General features: G+C 42.9%; 1 protein-coding gene across 1 annotated transcript in view; it reads left to right on the top strand.

Moving 5' to 3' along the window:
* si:dkey-219c10.4 (high affinity cGMP-specific 3',5'-cyclic phosphodiesterase 9A) overlaps nt 1-10925 on the top strand; it is a 123626-nt gene extending 112701 nt beyond the window's left edge. The window contains exons 13-15 of the mRNA XM_048599250.1: nt 3069-3173; nt 7185-7331; nt 10665-10925. Coding sequence (XP_048455207.1) covers nt 3069-3173; nt 7185-7331; nt 10665-10925 — 513 coding nt within the window. The remainder of the gene's footprint in view (nt 1-3068; nt 3174-7184; nt 7332-10664) is intronic.
* Nucleotides 10926-16992: the final 6067 nt, after the last annotated feature.

Here is a 16992-nt window from a genome sequence, read left to right as displayed (position 1 = left end):
TCCACACTGTGTTATCTCTGACTTCAGCATCAGCAGTTCTTACTATCTCTAAATTGATTGCTGCTATTTCTTGACCTGCTCCTGTTTCTCATGTTCTTATATTCCTATTTCCTCAGCTTGCTTTTTCTCTACCCCTGTGTGGTACATATGTAGGAGAGGAGGTTTAAACAAAGAATGAGTGTGCCTGACCCCTTCAGATGAAAGAGATAATGAATGGTGAGGAAGCATTTGGCTCTCTGCTGCTTCACAGGGATGCCATGCTATTGGTTTTGTCTACAACTTGCACTGTCCCAGTGATCACACTTCTCCCACAGTTAAATGGAATACTTCCCCAGCAACATTATAGCCTGTTTCTCATAGGGTGGTATGAGGAGCGCTGTGTTATTTTGTGTGATTCCCTGTGTTTCCCTGTCTTGGCAAAGTGCACACATTTCTCCTGCAACAAGTTTGAGGACCTGAGATTCAAATTAGCCTTTGAGAATGTTGAATGGTCATCATGCAATAGAAATAATAAAAATGTTGGTAGCATGCTGTTGAATTGGAGGAAGGAATTCACTCCAGTGATGCATATTAGGGGATTTTGCACACAATTTTGTTGATAATAGAATTATTGAGCTCCTGAATCACAGTGCAGTCTGAAGGTTGACTTGTATAGCTCTTGATTAATGAAGTGGAACATTATGTTGGTGTCAAAAAAGACGAATAGACAGTAACTGCTGTAGCCTGTTAGGAATCGAGAATGAGCACACCATGCCTCTGTCACATTCTTCTCCATGGTTTGTTTCAGGTTTCCTCCCATGAACATTCGGCCGGCATTGTCTCCCTCTGAATATTTATCTCACTGACATTTCGTACTCTTTCCTGCATCTTTCCAATACTCTGCAGCCTTCTTCACATGCCTCTTTCATTTGAAGCTGTTTTATGAGATCTTACTTGAGCCCTCCATTACACTACAAATAAACCCAGATTTGTAAAATCTTCATTACTTACTGGCTGCACAACATTTCCAAATATCTCATGTCCTCTCCTCCAGTGAAGTTCTCTTAGGCCACATGCCTACTACATTCACCTACTGGGCATGTAATTGATTTAATGTTGCCATAGATCGTTGAGTTAACGCTTGATCTGATTCTTAAGAGGAAGGCCTACTCTGGTTGTATGCCATTGGATTAATGGTCAGTGGGAGTCAATTAAGTGAATTGATACAATTATAAATTGTTGACCTGGGGAACAGTGCATGTATCTTCTGATCAGGGGGAGGTAAAGCCTTAAAATCTTAATCTAACTTGAGGTTACTTAAAATCTTCCTCTCATGCATCATAGTTTAAGTCAAATAGGTTTCTCTTAAATGTTTCTTTTACCATGATATGGGTAGTTTTGGGAAGACTGCATCTACAGCATGTGCCCAGTTGACTTGTGTCTGTACCAGCCTTCTATCTAGCTTATGCATGTCTCAAATCATGTTCAAGATTTAGACAGTGCCCCATGTTCAGTTATGCTGGTGTAAAGAAAATCACTTAAGTTACAAGTCCAACTCTTCATAACTTAGTGGCATGGAGATTTGGAGTTATTTTGGTTTCTCCAATATATCAAGGCCCATTTGAAGTTAGGGCACTCAAGCATTCATGAATTATTCTAAATATAACTTCACAAATGAGCTGCACAATGTTACAATAATGTGTCTTAGTTCCTATTGAGCTGTGTTCAAGTTATATTCTAAAAATTGATGAGCTTTCTTGGCAACACCTTCACATTCACATTATTTTAAATTTATCAATTTTAAATCCATCTGCTGCTCCCTAATTAGCTGATGAATTTTACTTATTTATGGAATAAGATATTGCTATAAGGAAAAGAAATGTGTTGCAGTAAAGACCGCTTACTTTGTGTCTGTTTTCTTTTCAAAACTTCTGTTTTATGCATATCTGCACCAAATAGAAGGAGAAAAAATAGGCATTGTTGCCTGGCTTCTTCTATGCAATGGGCACATTCAGCCATTCGTTCGGCATCTCTTCCACATTTCACTTTCATTAGCATGAACATATGGCATATTGATATTGTCCATTTTAAACTGTCAGTCAAAATTATGCCCAGTTTTGGGGTTGGAGGGGGCAAGATGAAATGTGTAGAAAATAGCTGTTATTTAGCCGGGATAACTATGATGGAGAGAAACGATTATAAACGAGATACATAGGAAGATATAACCGATTTAAGGAAATGTTTTCTTTCTAGTTATTTCTCAGTTAATTTACATGATTCTTCCAAGATGCAAGGAGTTCAGACTGGAGAGTTGAGGTTCAAGTACTGTACCTGACTCATCTCTTTCTTTAATGTTCATTTTCAACACTTCTCTCTGCTTTTGGTTTTTTTATATATTGGTTCATGGGATGTGGGCATCACTGGCTGGGCCATCATTTATTGCCCATTCCTAATTGCCCTTGAGAAGGTAGTGGTAAGCTGCCTTCTTAAACGGCTGCTGTTGATGTGATATAGGTACATCTTAACCGTGCTGTTAAGGAGGAAAGAAGTTTAACCCAGCAACACTGAAGGAACAACGATATATTACTAAATCATGATGGTGAGTGGATTGGAGGGGAACTTGAAAGTGGTAGTATTTTTATGTGCTTGCAGCCTTTGTCCTTTCAACTCTTTGAGATTATGAGTTTGGAATGTATTTGGATGTTCTCAGCTCCCATATCAAGCATGCAAAGTCTTTTCTGTCTGGTATAAGCAGTAAATGGTCATTTAATGTGCAAAATTTCTAATAAATAAGTTGAAACCAATGCATATATGCAAAATTAAAATGATTTTTTTGTTAATAATTTGAACATTTCAGCTATTTAAGAACATGAAGAACATATAGAATTATGTTTGGTGTCCACACATTTAGCTGGCCACACATTTGTCTGTATACATTGGTAAAAATTGGTTGTGCATGTATATATAGAGAATTCATTTCCAAGAGTCTTACAGCCAAATATCCAGAGAAAATAAAGTAGCCTCAATATTTCCACCTGGTTGCTTTGAACAAAGTAAGTTCAGGCTTTTTAATTGCTGTTTGATTACAGCTTACAATGATTATCATAAAAGTAAGCGACATTTCCAATGAAGCTCGACCCTTGGATGTAGCTGAACCTTGGCTGGATTGCTTATTGCAGGAGTTTTTCAATCAGGTAACCTGAAAATGTTAAACACAGTAGAACCATTCTGTTAAGGATACTGATGCAATGTATTTCAATGGAAATAGAGTGATGAATGGATACTGACATTTCCAGTACACCCTTTTGCCAGAATTGTAGGATGTTCGGAATACTCGTGCTCAAACCTGAATGGATATTAGCAATTCTGTAAGGTTGATTTTCAAACAGTTCAGTTTCCAAGAAAACAAATGATGTCTGCAAGGATTCTGACTTCTTCAGATAGTGGTAGCAGAAGATAATTCTTTGCTCAGGTCCTCAAATACTTTTTAAGAAGATCTGTAGACCAGAGCTGTGGATGTTCTAAGTATAAAGAAATAGTCTATTCTGAATCCACTCTCACTCTGGCTTTGGAGTGGCACTGAATAAATGTGTTAGATTAGAAGTAAGGAAAAATTAAAATGTCGTAAGAGTTGAGCCCACTAAGGAGCCCAACTGAATTGTCAATTATAAAGTTCCAGAACCCTCATGTAATTAATGTTGTCAGAAATACAGTTGGAAACTTCATGTTGTCATTCATACTTTTTTTCTGTTGAAAACATAAAGCTGAGCTGGATCCAAACAATTGACTATTGTGGATTTGGGATTCCCATGGGAAATTTAATTTTAAAAGAATGAGCAGCTCTGAAGAGTTGTGCACTTAAATCTTGTTGTATGCTGTGTTCACAGATTCTGTATTAAAATACACGTTACTGAACGTCTCTTTGCTGTCAGAATATTGTTGAAATTTTGAAGTGTTTTTGAATCCTTAATTTTCACGTAATTCAGTAGCTTTTAGTATTATATCCCAGTCTCTGCCACCTTTGATGCAAATGGATGTTTACATTTGTCTTTGATTGGAAAATAGAAAATAGCTACCTTGTTTGATATATTTAGGATCCTCTATTTGGGATCCTATTTACGAGCACCATCTTGATTGTGGTCTGAAGCATTTAACAACATGGATGGATGGTTTAGAGATTGTTATTGGTTTTTTCACTCTTTATCCTGACCTTGCCATGAGATACAATTTATCTGAACCAATTTAGTTCATGCAACTGGTGATTAATTCCGATAATTGGTCACATATAAATTCCAATAGTTAATTTTTTTAAAAATCAGTTTGAAAACTGACCTCCGTCAATGATTGAGCAATCCTATAAACAGGTAAGAGGCAAAAATACTGCAGATGCTGGAATCCAAGGTAGACAAACAGGAGGCTGGAAGAACACAGCAAGCCAGGCAGCTTCTGGAGGAAAGGAGCAGTCAACCTTTTCAGATATTACCCTTCTTCAGGTCTGGATGTGTGGTTAGGGGGAGCTGCAAATAAAGAGGGGGGTGGGGGGAGGGGTGGAAGCAGAATGGTGGTGATAGTTGGACACTGGTAGTAGGTACGAGCTGGTTGATTGATGGGTAGGATGAATCTGGTTGGTGGCTGGAAGGGAGGGTCAGAAGGTGGAATGGAAGAGAGGAGGTGGGGCTGGAAAGGGAGCTGGGGGTTGGATGAGAAGGTAATTTGAAATTGGAGAACTCAATGTTGAGTCCTCCGGGCTGTAGGGTGCCCAGGCGGAAGGAGGAGGAAGATGGACATGTCGGCGTGTAAGTGGGGCAGGGAGTTGAAATGGGCGTTGACCGAGACTTTAGGTTGGCTGTTATGGGCCAAATGAAGATGCTCAACGAAATGGTCACCTAGTCTATGTTTGGTCTCACCGACATAGAGAAGACCACATCGGGATCACCGGATGCAATAGACCAGGTTGGAGGAGATGCAGGTGAAGCTCTGTCTCACCTGGAAGGGCTGTTTAGGGCCCTGAATGGACGTGAGGGAGGCAGTGTGTGGGCAGGTGTTGCGTTTTTTACGATTACAGGGGAAGGTATCGGACGGGTTGGAGTGATTGGTGGGAAGTGTGGCGCAAACTAAGGAGTGGTGAAGGGAATGGTCCTTGCGGAAGGCAGAGAGGGGTGGGGAGTGAAAGATGTTCCGGGTGGTAGGGTCTAATTGAACATGGCGGAAGTGTTTGAGGATGATATGTTGGATGCGGATGCTGGTGGGGTGGAAAGTGAATACAAGGGGGACCCTATTTTTGTTATGTTTGGAGGGGTGGTGGTTAGGAGCTGTGGTGCAGGGAATGGAGGAGGCATAACAAAGAGGGGAAAAGAGCGTTGCTTGAAAAAAGTGGACATCTGGGATGCTTGGGATTGGAATGTCTCCTCATCAGACAGATGCAACGGAGACAGAGGAATTGGGAAAACGGAATGGAGTTTTTGCAGGATACAGGGTGGAAAGTGCTGCAGTCTAGGTAGCTATGGGAGCCTGTGAGTTTATAGTAAATGTCGGTCCGTAAACTGTCGCCAGAAATGGTCTATTGTGTCCGGTGCTCCCGATGTGGTCTGCTCTACGTCGGTAAGACCAAACATAGACTCAGTGACTGTTTCGCTGAGCATCTTCACCTGGCCCTGTAATGGCCAGCCTAACCTCCCGGTCACCGCTCATTTCAACTCCCTGTCCCACTCCCCCTCTGACATGTCTGTCCTTGGCCTCCTCCAGTGTTGCAGCAACTCGCAACGTAAAACGAAGAACAGAACCTTATCTTCCACCTGGGCACCCTACAGCCCGAAGGACTAAACATTGAGTTCTCCAATTTCAAATCACCTTCCCACCCATTCCCCGGCTCCCTTCCCAGCCCCATCTCCTCCCTTCCATTCCACCTTCTGACCCTTCCTTCCAGCCACCAACTGGATTCGTCCCTCCCATCAACCAACCAGGTTGTACCTACTACCAGTATCCACCTATCACCACCATTCTGCCTCCACCCCTCCCCCTACCTTTATCTGCAACTCCCCCTACCCCCACATCCAGTCCTACAGAAGGGTAATACCTGAAACGCTGACAGCTCCTTTCCTCCAGATGCTGCCTAGCTTGCTGTGTTCTTTCAGGCCCCTGTTTGTCTACCTATAAACAGGTAAAGTTGGGAGGTAAAATCGTTTTCTGTAATTTGGATGGGTTCTGCTCAGAAATATTTTATGGGTTCTATGGCCTATTGGTATTATCGCTAGACTATTAATCCAGAAACTCAGCTCATGTTCTGGGGACCCAGGTTCAAATACAGCCACGGCAGATGGTGGAATTTGCGTTCAATAAAGAATCTGGAATTAGGTGTTTAATGATGACCATAAACCCATTGTTGATTGTCAGGAAGAAAAAATCCTATCTGGTTCTCTAATGTCCTTTAGGGAAGGAAATCTGCCATTCTTACCTGATCTGGCCTACATGTAACTCCAGACCCACAGCAATGTGGTTGATTCTTAACTGCACTCTGGGCAATTAGGAATGGGCAATAAATAATGGCCTAGCCAGAGGCACCCATATTGTGCGAGTGATTAAAAAAAATCCCACTTCACACCTTATTATTCGTCTGCTCAGCAGAACAGAAGGGCTTATGGATTTGTGACTTTTGCAGATAAAAGTTTACTATTAAATTTAATGGATATATATCAAGCACCTGTTTGAACCCAACCCAGTTTGGCAGGAATGGGGGTAGGTTCAGATTAGGCAGCACGTTTTAGATCTCAGTTTATTTTGTTCTCCATTCTAAGATATGTGAACTAATCTCTTTCTGTTCTCCACTGGGTGACTTAGTTGAAAATTGGAGCCACCATGTCATCCTCACTGTTAACAAGTAATTGTGTAAAAAAAAAGCTCTGGATTTGAGTTCTTTTACAATATAGCATCAGGTTACTTTGAGAGAGATGCAGACCCAGATCAATTTGTTATTATGAGGCTATGCAGAACTTACTGGCTGGTTGGCAAAATGCAGTTGTACCCTGGACCAAGGGTTCTGATTCTGTGCTGTATGACTCTATGACTGGTACTGCTGGTTTGGTCTAGTCGTGTGTCCTCTACCTCTGCCTTTAGTGCAGTCTGTGGGAGCCATTAAATACACATCATTTGAAACACTAGCAATTCTGCATTCTAATCTTATGGATATGTTCAAATATTTCTTATAGAGTGACATGGAGAAGCTAGAAGGGTTGCCAGTGTCTCCATTCATGGACAGGGATAAGGTGACAAAGCCATCTTCCCAAACGGGTTTCATCCGCTTTGTATTGCTGCCATTGTTTATTGAACTTGCAAATCTGTTCCCCAATTTGGAGGTGAGTCATTTGTCCTTCCTGCTATCTTTTCAAAGTAGACATTGCCATGTCATGTGACTTGTCCATAGGCACTTCCTTTCAATGGTAGGGAACTGCATATTTCATCATACTGGTCATACAGAGAAGAAGGTTCCATAGGTGTAATAGCCAGAATACATATGTTGCAAATCCAGTTTATGTCTTAAAAACTCAACTGATAAATTGTAATATAATCCTATATGAATACCTAAAAAATAGGAGGAGGAGTAGGCTATTTGGTTCATTGAGCCGTTGGCATTTTCCCTACTATTGATGTTCTGTAATTCCCTGTTTCCCTCCTCCCTCCTTCTTGAAATAATCGGCTTATATTTGGCATCCTCTGATTTGCCAGGTACGCTTGCTACAAATAGAATGTGCATTCCACCCCGTTAGAATGTTACCAAAATCATCTTTCAAAGATTCTTTCCTTTTACATGGGATTTGGGCACCATTGTCAAAACCAGCATTTTGTTAGCCATCTTGAACTGAATGGATTGCTAAGCCTTTTCAGAGGGCATTAAGAGCCAGCCACATTTCTGTGGGTCTGGTGCCACATATAAGACAGAATGAAGAAAAATGGCAGATTTCTTTCCCTGAGGGATGAGAGTTACCTGATTTTGGCAGTCAATAACAGTTTCATGGCATCACTACTGAGACTAATTTTATATTTCAGACTTATGAATTGAATTAATAACGATGGTAAGATTAAAACTGATGTTTCCAGAGCATTAGTCTGGACCATTTTAATTACTGGTTCAGCCATGGTGCCATCTTCGCCTCCCTAGTCTCTGGTTTACTCATTGGAGTTCCCCTTTGGAGACCTGAGACTATGATGGAAACATCATGAGAAATGGAAACGACTGCTGCATCACCACTCCAGTTACTTATTTTCTGCTCCCACCAGGTTTACCGATGGCAATTCATCACAAAAAAGTTAGAATGTACATTCCACTCATAGCAAACATGTCAACATCTTTGAAAAGACATAGAGCTTAGACATGGGGCAATAGTGAACAACCCTCCTGTTTTACCATGTTGCTACCACTTCCTTGAATCACTATGGCAAAGGTAGCAGCTAGACTTTAATAATTAATGATATCTTCCTGAAACCTTTGCTACAGGGCGAGAGTCCTGTAACAGTCTTGGTGCCACTTGGGTCCTAACAATGTAACCTGTAAAGATCTATGTCTCTGCCTGGTATAACAAGGTTGCAAACCCCTTATGTTTTTTTAGGCTGTTTCCCCTCCTTCAGGTTAATTCCTAACTCTTACCCAACTGGACAGGGTGGATGCTGAAAGAATGTTTCCCCTGTGGGAGACACAAGGGCTTAGGGACACAGTTTAAAAATAAGATGTCTCCTATTTAAGAGTGAGGTGAAGAGAAATTTTATCTCTGAGGGTTGAGTCTTTGGAACTCTCTGCTTGAAGGGACACTGCTAGGTGAAGGTTGCCGGAAAACACAGGAATTTTCAAAGCTAGGAAGCCTGTGTGTGCTGTCCATTTTGTATATTTCTATTATTCAGAAGCCACCACACAGGGCTAAGGTTAATAGTATTGGATGAAATTTGATGTCCTTTGCCTTGGTGGTTTGGTGTTGGGCAGGGCATTAAGTCAGATGGGAGGATGATGGTTTGGTTATTGCTGCCTTCCTACCTGTGTCAAAATTGAATTCAGGGTGGCAATGGTTGCCCATCCTTCCCAACTTGCTGCCAATTGAGGCCCAAAAGTGAGCAATTAACACCCGTTTTGCTACCGCTGGAATGAAGCTGTTCCATGCGTGGAACCTGAAAAGGAAAAGGAAATTCTGGCAGTGTGGGAGAGGAGTTTGAAACCCTCATTATCAGACACCTAGTGCATGGCTGATGGACCCAGAAACTCAGTGACCCAAGCCAGTAACCTATCCTTCCCTCACCCATTAGCGCTGATCCTAGATCCTATGTAATGGCATTAGCACCAGTACGTGTAAGTATACACAGCTTTCAATGCGTGGGTATTCTGGAATCCTTGTTCCTGGGAAAGCCTCTCCTGTGGTCAGTGAAGTGCCCGAGTGGCACTTAATTCAATGGACCTTTCTTAAACGAAGGCTGTAACCCAACTGTGGTTGCGGGACTGCTAGTCGAGTTACATCGCTAGTACACCATCGCTTCCTCTTGTGGGATTTGTATCTTTTATAAGCCACGGCCTAGTGTATGAGAGCAGGAGTCTTTACTAGAATCAAATAAAACAGTGGAGAGACTGCAGCGATTGCATTGCATCCATTTCTGGTCATTGTAATACAGGTTAGATGTAATCATACTAGAGAAGATACTTGGAAGATTTACAAAGAATTAAGAATTATAACTATGAGAAAAGGTTGGAATGGCTATGTGTATTTTCTGTGGAACAGAAGAAGCTAAGGGAAATTTATTTAGTTAAACATTACCAACCACATATGGACCTGATAGATAATTGAGAGACACCTGAGTATACTGTACATGGAATCTTAGAAACCCTACAGTGTGGAAGCAGGCCATTTGGTCCATCGAGTCCTCACTGACTGTCTGAACAGCATCCCACCCAGACCCACCCCCTACCCTGTCCCTGTAGCCCTGCATTTCCCATGGCTAAACCACCTAACCTGCACATCTTTAGACTGTGGGAGGAAACCAGAACACCTGGACAAAACCCACACCGACATGGGGATAATGTGCAAACTCCACGCAGCTAATCATCCGAGGTTGGACTGACTATTCCAGTACAGCCAACTCCTGATAACTGTCAAGTTGCAAAATTTGAATTTTCAAAACATTTGAATTTAGTAAATCATGTTTTTTCACTTGTTCACGGAATCACTGCTAAGGTGAGCATTTATTGCCTGTTCCATTCGCTGTTGAGAAAGGCATCCTGAGAAACTGCCCCATCATCTTAAACTGCTGCAAATCCATCTGTTGTTACTAACAATGGTGTTAGTGAAGCGGCAAACTGTTAAAAGTTGAGACTTGGTTGAGGTAAGAATAGAATGTACCACTCATGTGATTATCACCTAACTTTTACATACTTTTAAAATGATACCTTTTTCCTTTAGTACCATGGTACCAATTGGATACAGACATTTTATAATCAACCTGTTCAGAGATGTTATTACACACCCTGGAGCAGGTGGGACTTGAACTTAAGCTGCTTGTCTCAGAGCTAGGGACACAGTCATTGTGTGCCAGGAGAGTTCACACTTCTTAAATTATCTTAAAGGGCAAGGTTATTGGCATTTGTTTGTCATTGTATGAATTATTTCATATTACCTCTCAGGGGTATCAAAAGCAATGTGTGTGTTTTACAGCAACACATCATTGACCCTGTGCGAAAGGCTTTGGACTATTACACAGAGATGGAAAAAGCCTTAGAAAAGGAGAAACAGAATCGTACTGGAGGGTCACAGAGTGATAAAGTAGTGAAACCTCCAGAGAAGCAGAATGAAAACCAAAAAAATACAGATCAAACTGAATCATATAAAACTGCAAACAGTACTAAGCTGAAAGTCAACAGTTCAGGCATTTTGAAGAAGACAAAAGCATTGCAACCTTTGCAGAAAATTGAGTAAATAAGTAAAATCAGATGATTTGGGCTTGGATATAATCCTAACAAACAGACAATAACTACTTATTGGCCTAGATTTTTCAGTGAGAGGATCTTGCTCATCACTAACTCTCTGGCATGGATTTCCTCTTTTCTAATGCTAATTTGAATTTGGCATGAAGAGAAGGAGACTTCTTCCTACCCAGCAGTAGTGATGTCAGCAAGCAGGATAAGCAACCAATCACATTGAAGCATTTTCACCTCCAGCAAATCAGGAAGTAAAATGCATTGATCATCCCTCACTTCTGATAATTTTTTACAGTGATCGAAATAAAGATTGACATATTTTATTACATTACAAAATTAGGGATTATTATTGGATGAAAAGTGTTGACATTGAAACATATTGGTTCCAAGGCTGGAAGAGGTTCCCTGGCGTTGGAAAAATAATTAGTAACAAGACATAATTTTTTAGGATGCTTTTAACAGTGATTTTACAGTGCAAAATGGGATGATTTCATCAGTTCAGTGATTTCTGAATTGATTATCACTTGCAGGAACTTCAATTGCATACTCCATGGAAAATATAGTCCTTGTTTAATTGCACATTTGGAACCTCCAGAAATTACTATCAGTTTCAGAGGAGATGGTGCAAAGTGACAGTTCCACCATCATCGCTACCACAAAATCTGGGCCAAACATACTATATTGCAGTGAGCAGAAACTATCAGAACTAGATGAAATCACATCCATCTACCTATTTTGGTCATCTATCAGAAATCATCTGGACAATATCTGCACTTGAAAATAATGTGGAAAAAAATCACAAAGTTCTCTCTTTCTGTCTGTGTAAAAAGTTCATCTGGAAGTTTGAGACTTGACATTAAATCATAAACAGGGTAAATACTGATCAAAAATGTGTGTGAATAAAACAAAACCTAAATAAGCTTTCAGTAATGTAACAAGTAACTACATGTAATGTTTATTGATGACATATTCTCCTAGTCAAAAATATTAAAAGAAACATTTTGACTGCTATTTTGAGAACTGAATGAGCAATATTTGAATAAATTGTTGCATGTTGCTCAGACTCTTAAATAAATTTATTTGAATTAAAACAGATCTTGCATTTCTCAACTTGTTTTTTTCCTTTAATCTTTCATTTGTCACCCAACTCTGATTGCCCTGAAACTGAGGATGGCTAAGTGTCAATCACATTAAGAACATAACACTGCTAAGCAAGACACTCAATATGATTTTTCTATGTAAACATTGTAATTAGAGATTTTGGAAATCAGAGCCCATTATAGTGAGACAATACTATTTTTCCATTCTCGTGGGTTGGCAATGGGACTTGTCATACTTAGTGCCATTTTCACTGGAAAAAATAGCATGACTCTTGACGTATTTCTATCTATTTGTGTAAAATATGAGAGCTGTGCTCACAACAGCTCTTTCAAAATGATTCAACATAGTTCCAGCTATTGACGTGTATACACACTTAATGTATTACCTTTTTGGTTCTCAAGCTGTGCAGGTAGTCATGGCTCCATGACTGTATTTTTGGCTGATTCTGAGTTACGTCAAATTTTTCAGAGGGTTTGTTGCTATGAGGCTTAGTGGGTTTACTCTTTGTATCTGACCGTTCTTGTCTCATTAATTATCTACCACACTCCTATGATATCTGTCAATGTCCAATTTCCACCCCATCCCTGGAATAACTTACCATCCAGCTGATAGCCACTGAAACACTGCAATCCCTTCTGCCCACTTTGAAAGCCTGTGGTACGCCAGACAAGCATTGTCAGTCTGAAACTGCCCACATCGTTGCTGCCAATTGCCCCGGACAGGGCAGAAAGGGGGAAGTCTATACTCTGCTTTGCAGGCAGGGTCCTGGAGTTCTTGCTGTACAGGTGGGGCCGAGGTAGGATGCCCTCTTCTCCAAGAACCAACCATGGAGACCACAACATCAGACCATGGCAGCCTTGCCTGAGGTTGCTATCTCTGTTAAAACACCACCCATCTAAAGGATTGCCCAGTGGTGTAGCAGGAAGCAGGTCAATGTCCTGCTCCACTCCGTCCACGAAAGTACCACCATTTACTCTCTGTTAGCTCACACTTACTGTATCTCAGCCTTGGTACTCGCCTCCCACCAAGGCTCATGCTCTACCACTTCTTATCGCATGCAGCATCTTCTCTGTTCACTGCCAGCCATCCCAACACCAATACCTCTGACTCTGCATGCTCAGGACAGCTCCCCACATGCACCAATAGTAACAGCTGTGCCAAACACTTCCATCACCCATAACACTTGCCTTTCTCTCATTTCAGGAGGAAAACAGACCACAATAGGGCAGGAAAAATCAAGATGAATGATGAGACAACAAGGTGCAGGGCTGGATGAACACAGCAGGCCAAGTAGCATCATAGGAGCAGAGAGGCTGACGTTTCGGGCCTAGACCCTTCATCAGAAAAGGGGGAGGGGAAGGGGGTTTTGAAATAAATAGGGAGAGAGTGGGAGGCGGATAGAAGAGGGATAGAGGAGAGGATAGGTGGAGAGGAAACAAACAGGTCGAAGAGGCGGGGATGGAGCCAGTAAAGGTGAGTGTAGGTAGGGAGTTAGGAAGGGGATAGGTCAGTCCAGGGAGGACGGACAGGTCAAGGGGGCAGGATGAGGTTGGTCGGTAGGAGATGGAGGTGCGGCTTGAGGTGGGAGGAGGGGATAGGTGGGAGGAAGAACAGGTTAGGGAGGCAGGGACGAGCTGGACTGGTTTTGGGATGCGGTATGGGGAGGGGAGATTTTGAAAATGCTATCCCCTATTCCCAATTCCTTCGCCTCCGCCGCATCTGCTCCCAGGATGAGGCATTCCACTCCCGTACATCTCAGTTGTCCTCATTTTTCAAGGACCGTAACTTCCCCTCCTCGGTGGTCGAGAACGCCCTCAACCGTGTCTCCCACATCTCCCGCACCTCATCCCTCACACCCCGTCCACGCAATAAGAACCAAAAAAGAATCCCCCTCGTCCTCACGTACCACCCCACCAATCTCCGGATCCAACGCATCATCCTCCGACACTTCCGCCATCTGCAATCCGACCCCACCACCAAAGACATTTTTCCCTCCCCACCCTTATCTGCTTTCCGGAGGGACAACTCTCTCCGTGACTCCCTTGTCCGCTCCACACTCCCCTCCAGCTCCACCACACCCGGCACTTTTCCCTGCAACCGCAGGAAGTGCTACACCTGCCCCCATACCTCCTCCCTCACCCCCATCCCAGGCCCCAAGAAGACTTTCCACATCAAGCAGATGTTCACCTGTACATCTGCCAATGTGGTATACTGCATCCACTGTACCCGGTGTGGCTTCCTCTACATCGGGGAAACCAAGCGGAGACTCGGGGACCGCTTTGCAGAACACCTACGCTCGGTTCGCAATAAACAACTGCACCTCCCAGTCGCGAACCATTTCAACTCCCCCTCCCATTCCTCAGACGACATGTCCATCCTGGGCCTCCTGCAGTGCCACAACGATGCCTCCCTAACCTGTTCTTCCTCCCACCTATCCCCTCCTCCCACCTCAAGCCGCACCTCCATCTCCTACCGACCAACCTCATCCCGCCCCCTTGACCTGTCCGTCCTCCCTGGACTGACCTATCCCCTTCCTAACTCCCCACCTACACTCACCTTTACTGGCTCCATCCCCGCCTCTTCGACCTGTTTGTTTCCTCTCCACCTATCCTCTCCTCTATCCCTCTTCTATCCGCCTCCCACTCTCTCCCTATTTATTTCAAAACCTCCTTCCCCTCCCCCTTTTCTGATGAAGGGTCTAGGCCCGAAATGTCAGCCTCTCTGCTCCTATGATGCTGCTTGGCCTGCTGTGTTCATCCAGCCCTGCACCTTGTTGTCTCGGATTCTCCAGCATCTGCAGTTCCTACTATCCAAGATGAATGATGAGCTGGTTAACATTTAGCTTCTCTCCTCTTATGTGGAGAGGACCCTGACTCCAACCAATCTGAGCAAGTCTTGGATTGGTATCAGTCGCTGCTCTTGACTTGCTTGTGCCAAAAGCCCAGCACTGTGGGTTAGCGCCCCAAGTTTGACTGGGGCTTGTTGACAACCATAACTAGCTTCCTTCCTTAGTGTTTGCATTAAATGGCATATCTAGACAGCAGTACTCTCAGCATGGTATCTCTAGCTGAGGGCACAAAACACAAAAAGGAAAGGCAATGAAAGGCACTGACACTGCATCCAGGGAGGCTCAGAGTGTGTGTATTAGGTCAACAAGCAAAAAGCCCAGAGATGTAGCCTTATTCCAGTCGATGAGCTGAATGCAAGTCCCTGAATGCACAGTGTCCTTGCTGTAGCATTACACAGATAGTGCTGGTATTTCCCGAGGAACAGCATTAAATCAGAGAGCATGCTGCAGCTATGAGGGTTTTTTTAGAGGTTGGCACATGTTGAACGTGGACATTGTCATGGGGTGCATGTTGCAGGTGCTCATGGAGCATGACATAATGCTGCCCAGTATCCAATATGGAGATTGTTAGGAACAAGTGGCGAGCTGAACCCACGAGGTGCATGCTTTGGTTTCTTTGTCAAGTTTGGCCAAATTTGATTTTATTTAGTAAGTTCGGCAAGATGGGAGGCTGAATATTAATGAAGCATGCTGGGCTAGCAAGGCATTCAACAAACAATAATCAACGTCACTCGGCAACTTACCATTGCCTAGCTGTTTGTGAAAAGTGATATGAGTTATCAAGATGGGCCTTACCACATGTTTTGCCAGATTGTACCTTCTGGGGTAGAGGTGACCTGTACAAGAGGGACGGGTTGCACTCGAACTGCAGGGGGTCCAATATCCTTGCTGGGAGATTACCTAGTGTTACCCCAGAAAGTTTAAACTAGTTGAGCTGGGGGTTGGGACTCTGAATAAGAGAGGGGGCCACTGAGAAGTCAGGGGAAAATACATTAGCCATCAAGAGCAAGTTTACTAGTCAGGATAGCCAAGGGCACAGTAAAGAGAGAGAAAAGACTTCTGATTTAAAGTGTATTTATTTCAATGCATGAGGCTTGATTGGCAATGTAGATGAGTTTAGAGCATGGATTGGCTCTGGGTACTGGGACATTATAGCCATAACAGAAACATGGCTGACAGAAGGGCTGGATTGGCAGCTCAATGTTTCAGGATACAGAAGCTACAGGCGTCACAGAAGTACAAGTAAGTGAGGAGGGGGATTTGCTGTTTTGATAAGGGAGGACATAACGACAGTACTCAGAGAAGATATTCTTAAGGAGTCATCAAATGAGGCCACATGGTTAGAATTTAGAAACAGGAAGGGAATGGTCATTCTGTTGGGACTGTATTATAGATCCCCAAATAGCCAGTGGGTACTAGAGGAGCAGATGTGTAGAGAGATTGTAGATACATGGAGGAATAATAGAGTAGTATTGATTGGAGATTTTAAACTCCCCTGTGTTGACTGGGCCACCCACAGTGCAAAAGGCCCAACAGGGTGGAATTTGTCAAACGTGTCCAAGAAAGTTTCCTAAATCACTACGTTGAGGGCTCTACTCAGGAGGGTGCAACACTGGACCTCCTCTTAGGAAATGAGGTCAGGCAAGTAACTGAAGTGTCAGTTGGAGGACTTTGGATCCAGTGACCATAACTTTCTTAGTTTTAACATAGTTGTGGAAAAAGATAGGACAGGTTCACAGGTTAAGGTGCTAAACTGGAGCAGGGCCAATTTTGGAGCCATTAGGCAGGATCTAGCAGAGGTCGACTGAGTGAGTCTGTTTGAAGGAAAAGGAACGGCTGGGAAATGGGAGGCTTTTAAAAATGTCATTTCAAAAGTCCAGGGACAGTCTGTCCTATTAGGGTGAAGGGAAAAGTTGGCAGGTTTAGGGATCCCTGGCTGACAAGGGATATGGAGGCTCTAGTCAGGAAAAAGAAGACGAGTACATTGGATTTAAGCAATCAGGCTCAAGTGAATCTCTAAGATGACTATAGAAAGTGTAGGAGCACACTTAAGAGGGAAGTCAGAAGAGCAAAAACAGGGTATAAGATGGAACTGGCAGATAAGGTTAAAGATAGT

Source organism: Rhincodon typus, chromosome 7, assembly GCF_021869965.1.
Source record: "Rhincodon typus isolate 14 chromosome 7, sRhiTyp1.1, whole genome shotgun sequence".
Classification (NCBI taxonomy): domain Eukaryota; kingdom Metazoa; phylum Chordata; class Chondrichthyes; order Orectolobiformes; family Rhincodontidae; genus Rhincodon; species Rhincodon typus.
This window is presented reverse-complemented; position numbering and strand designations above follow the sequence as displayed.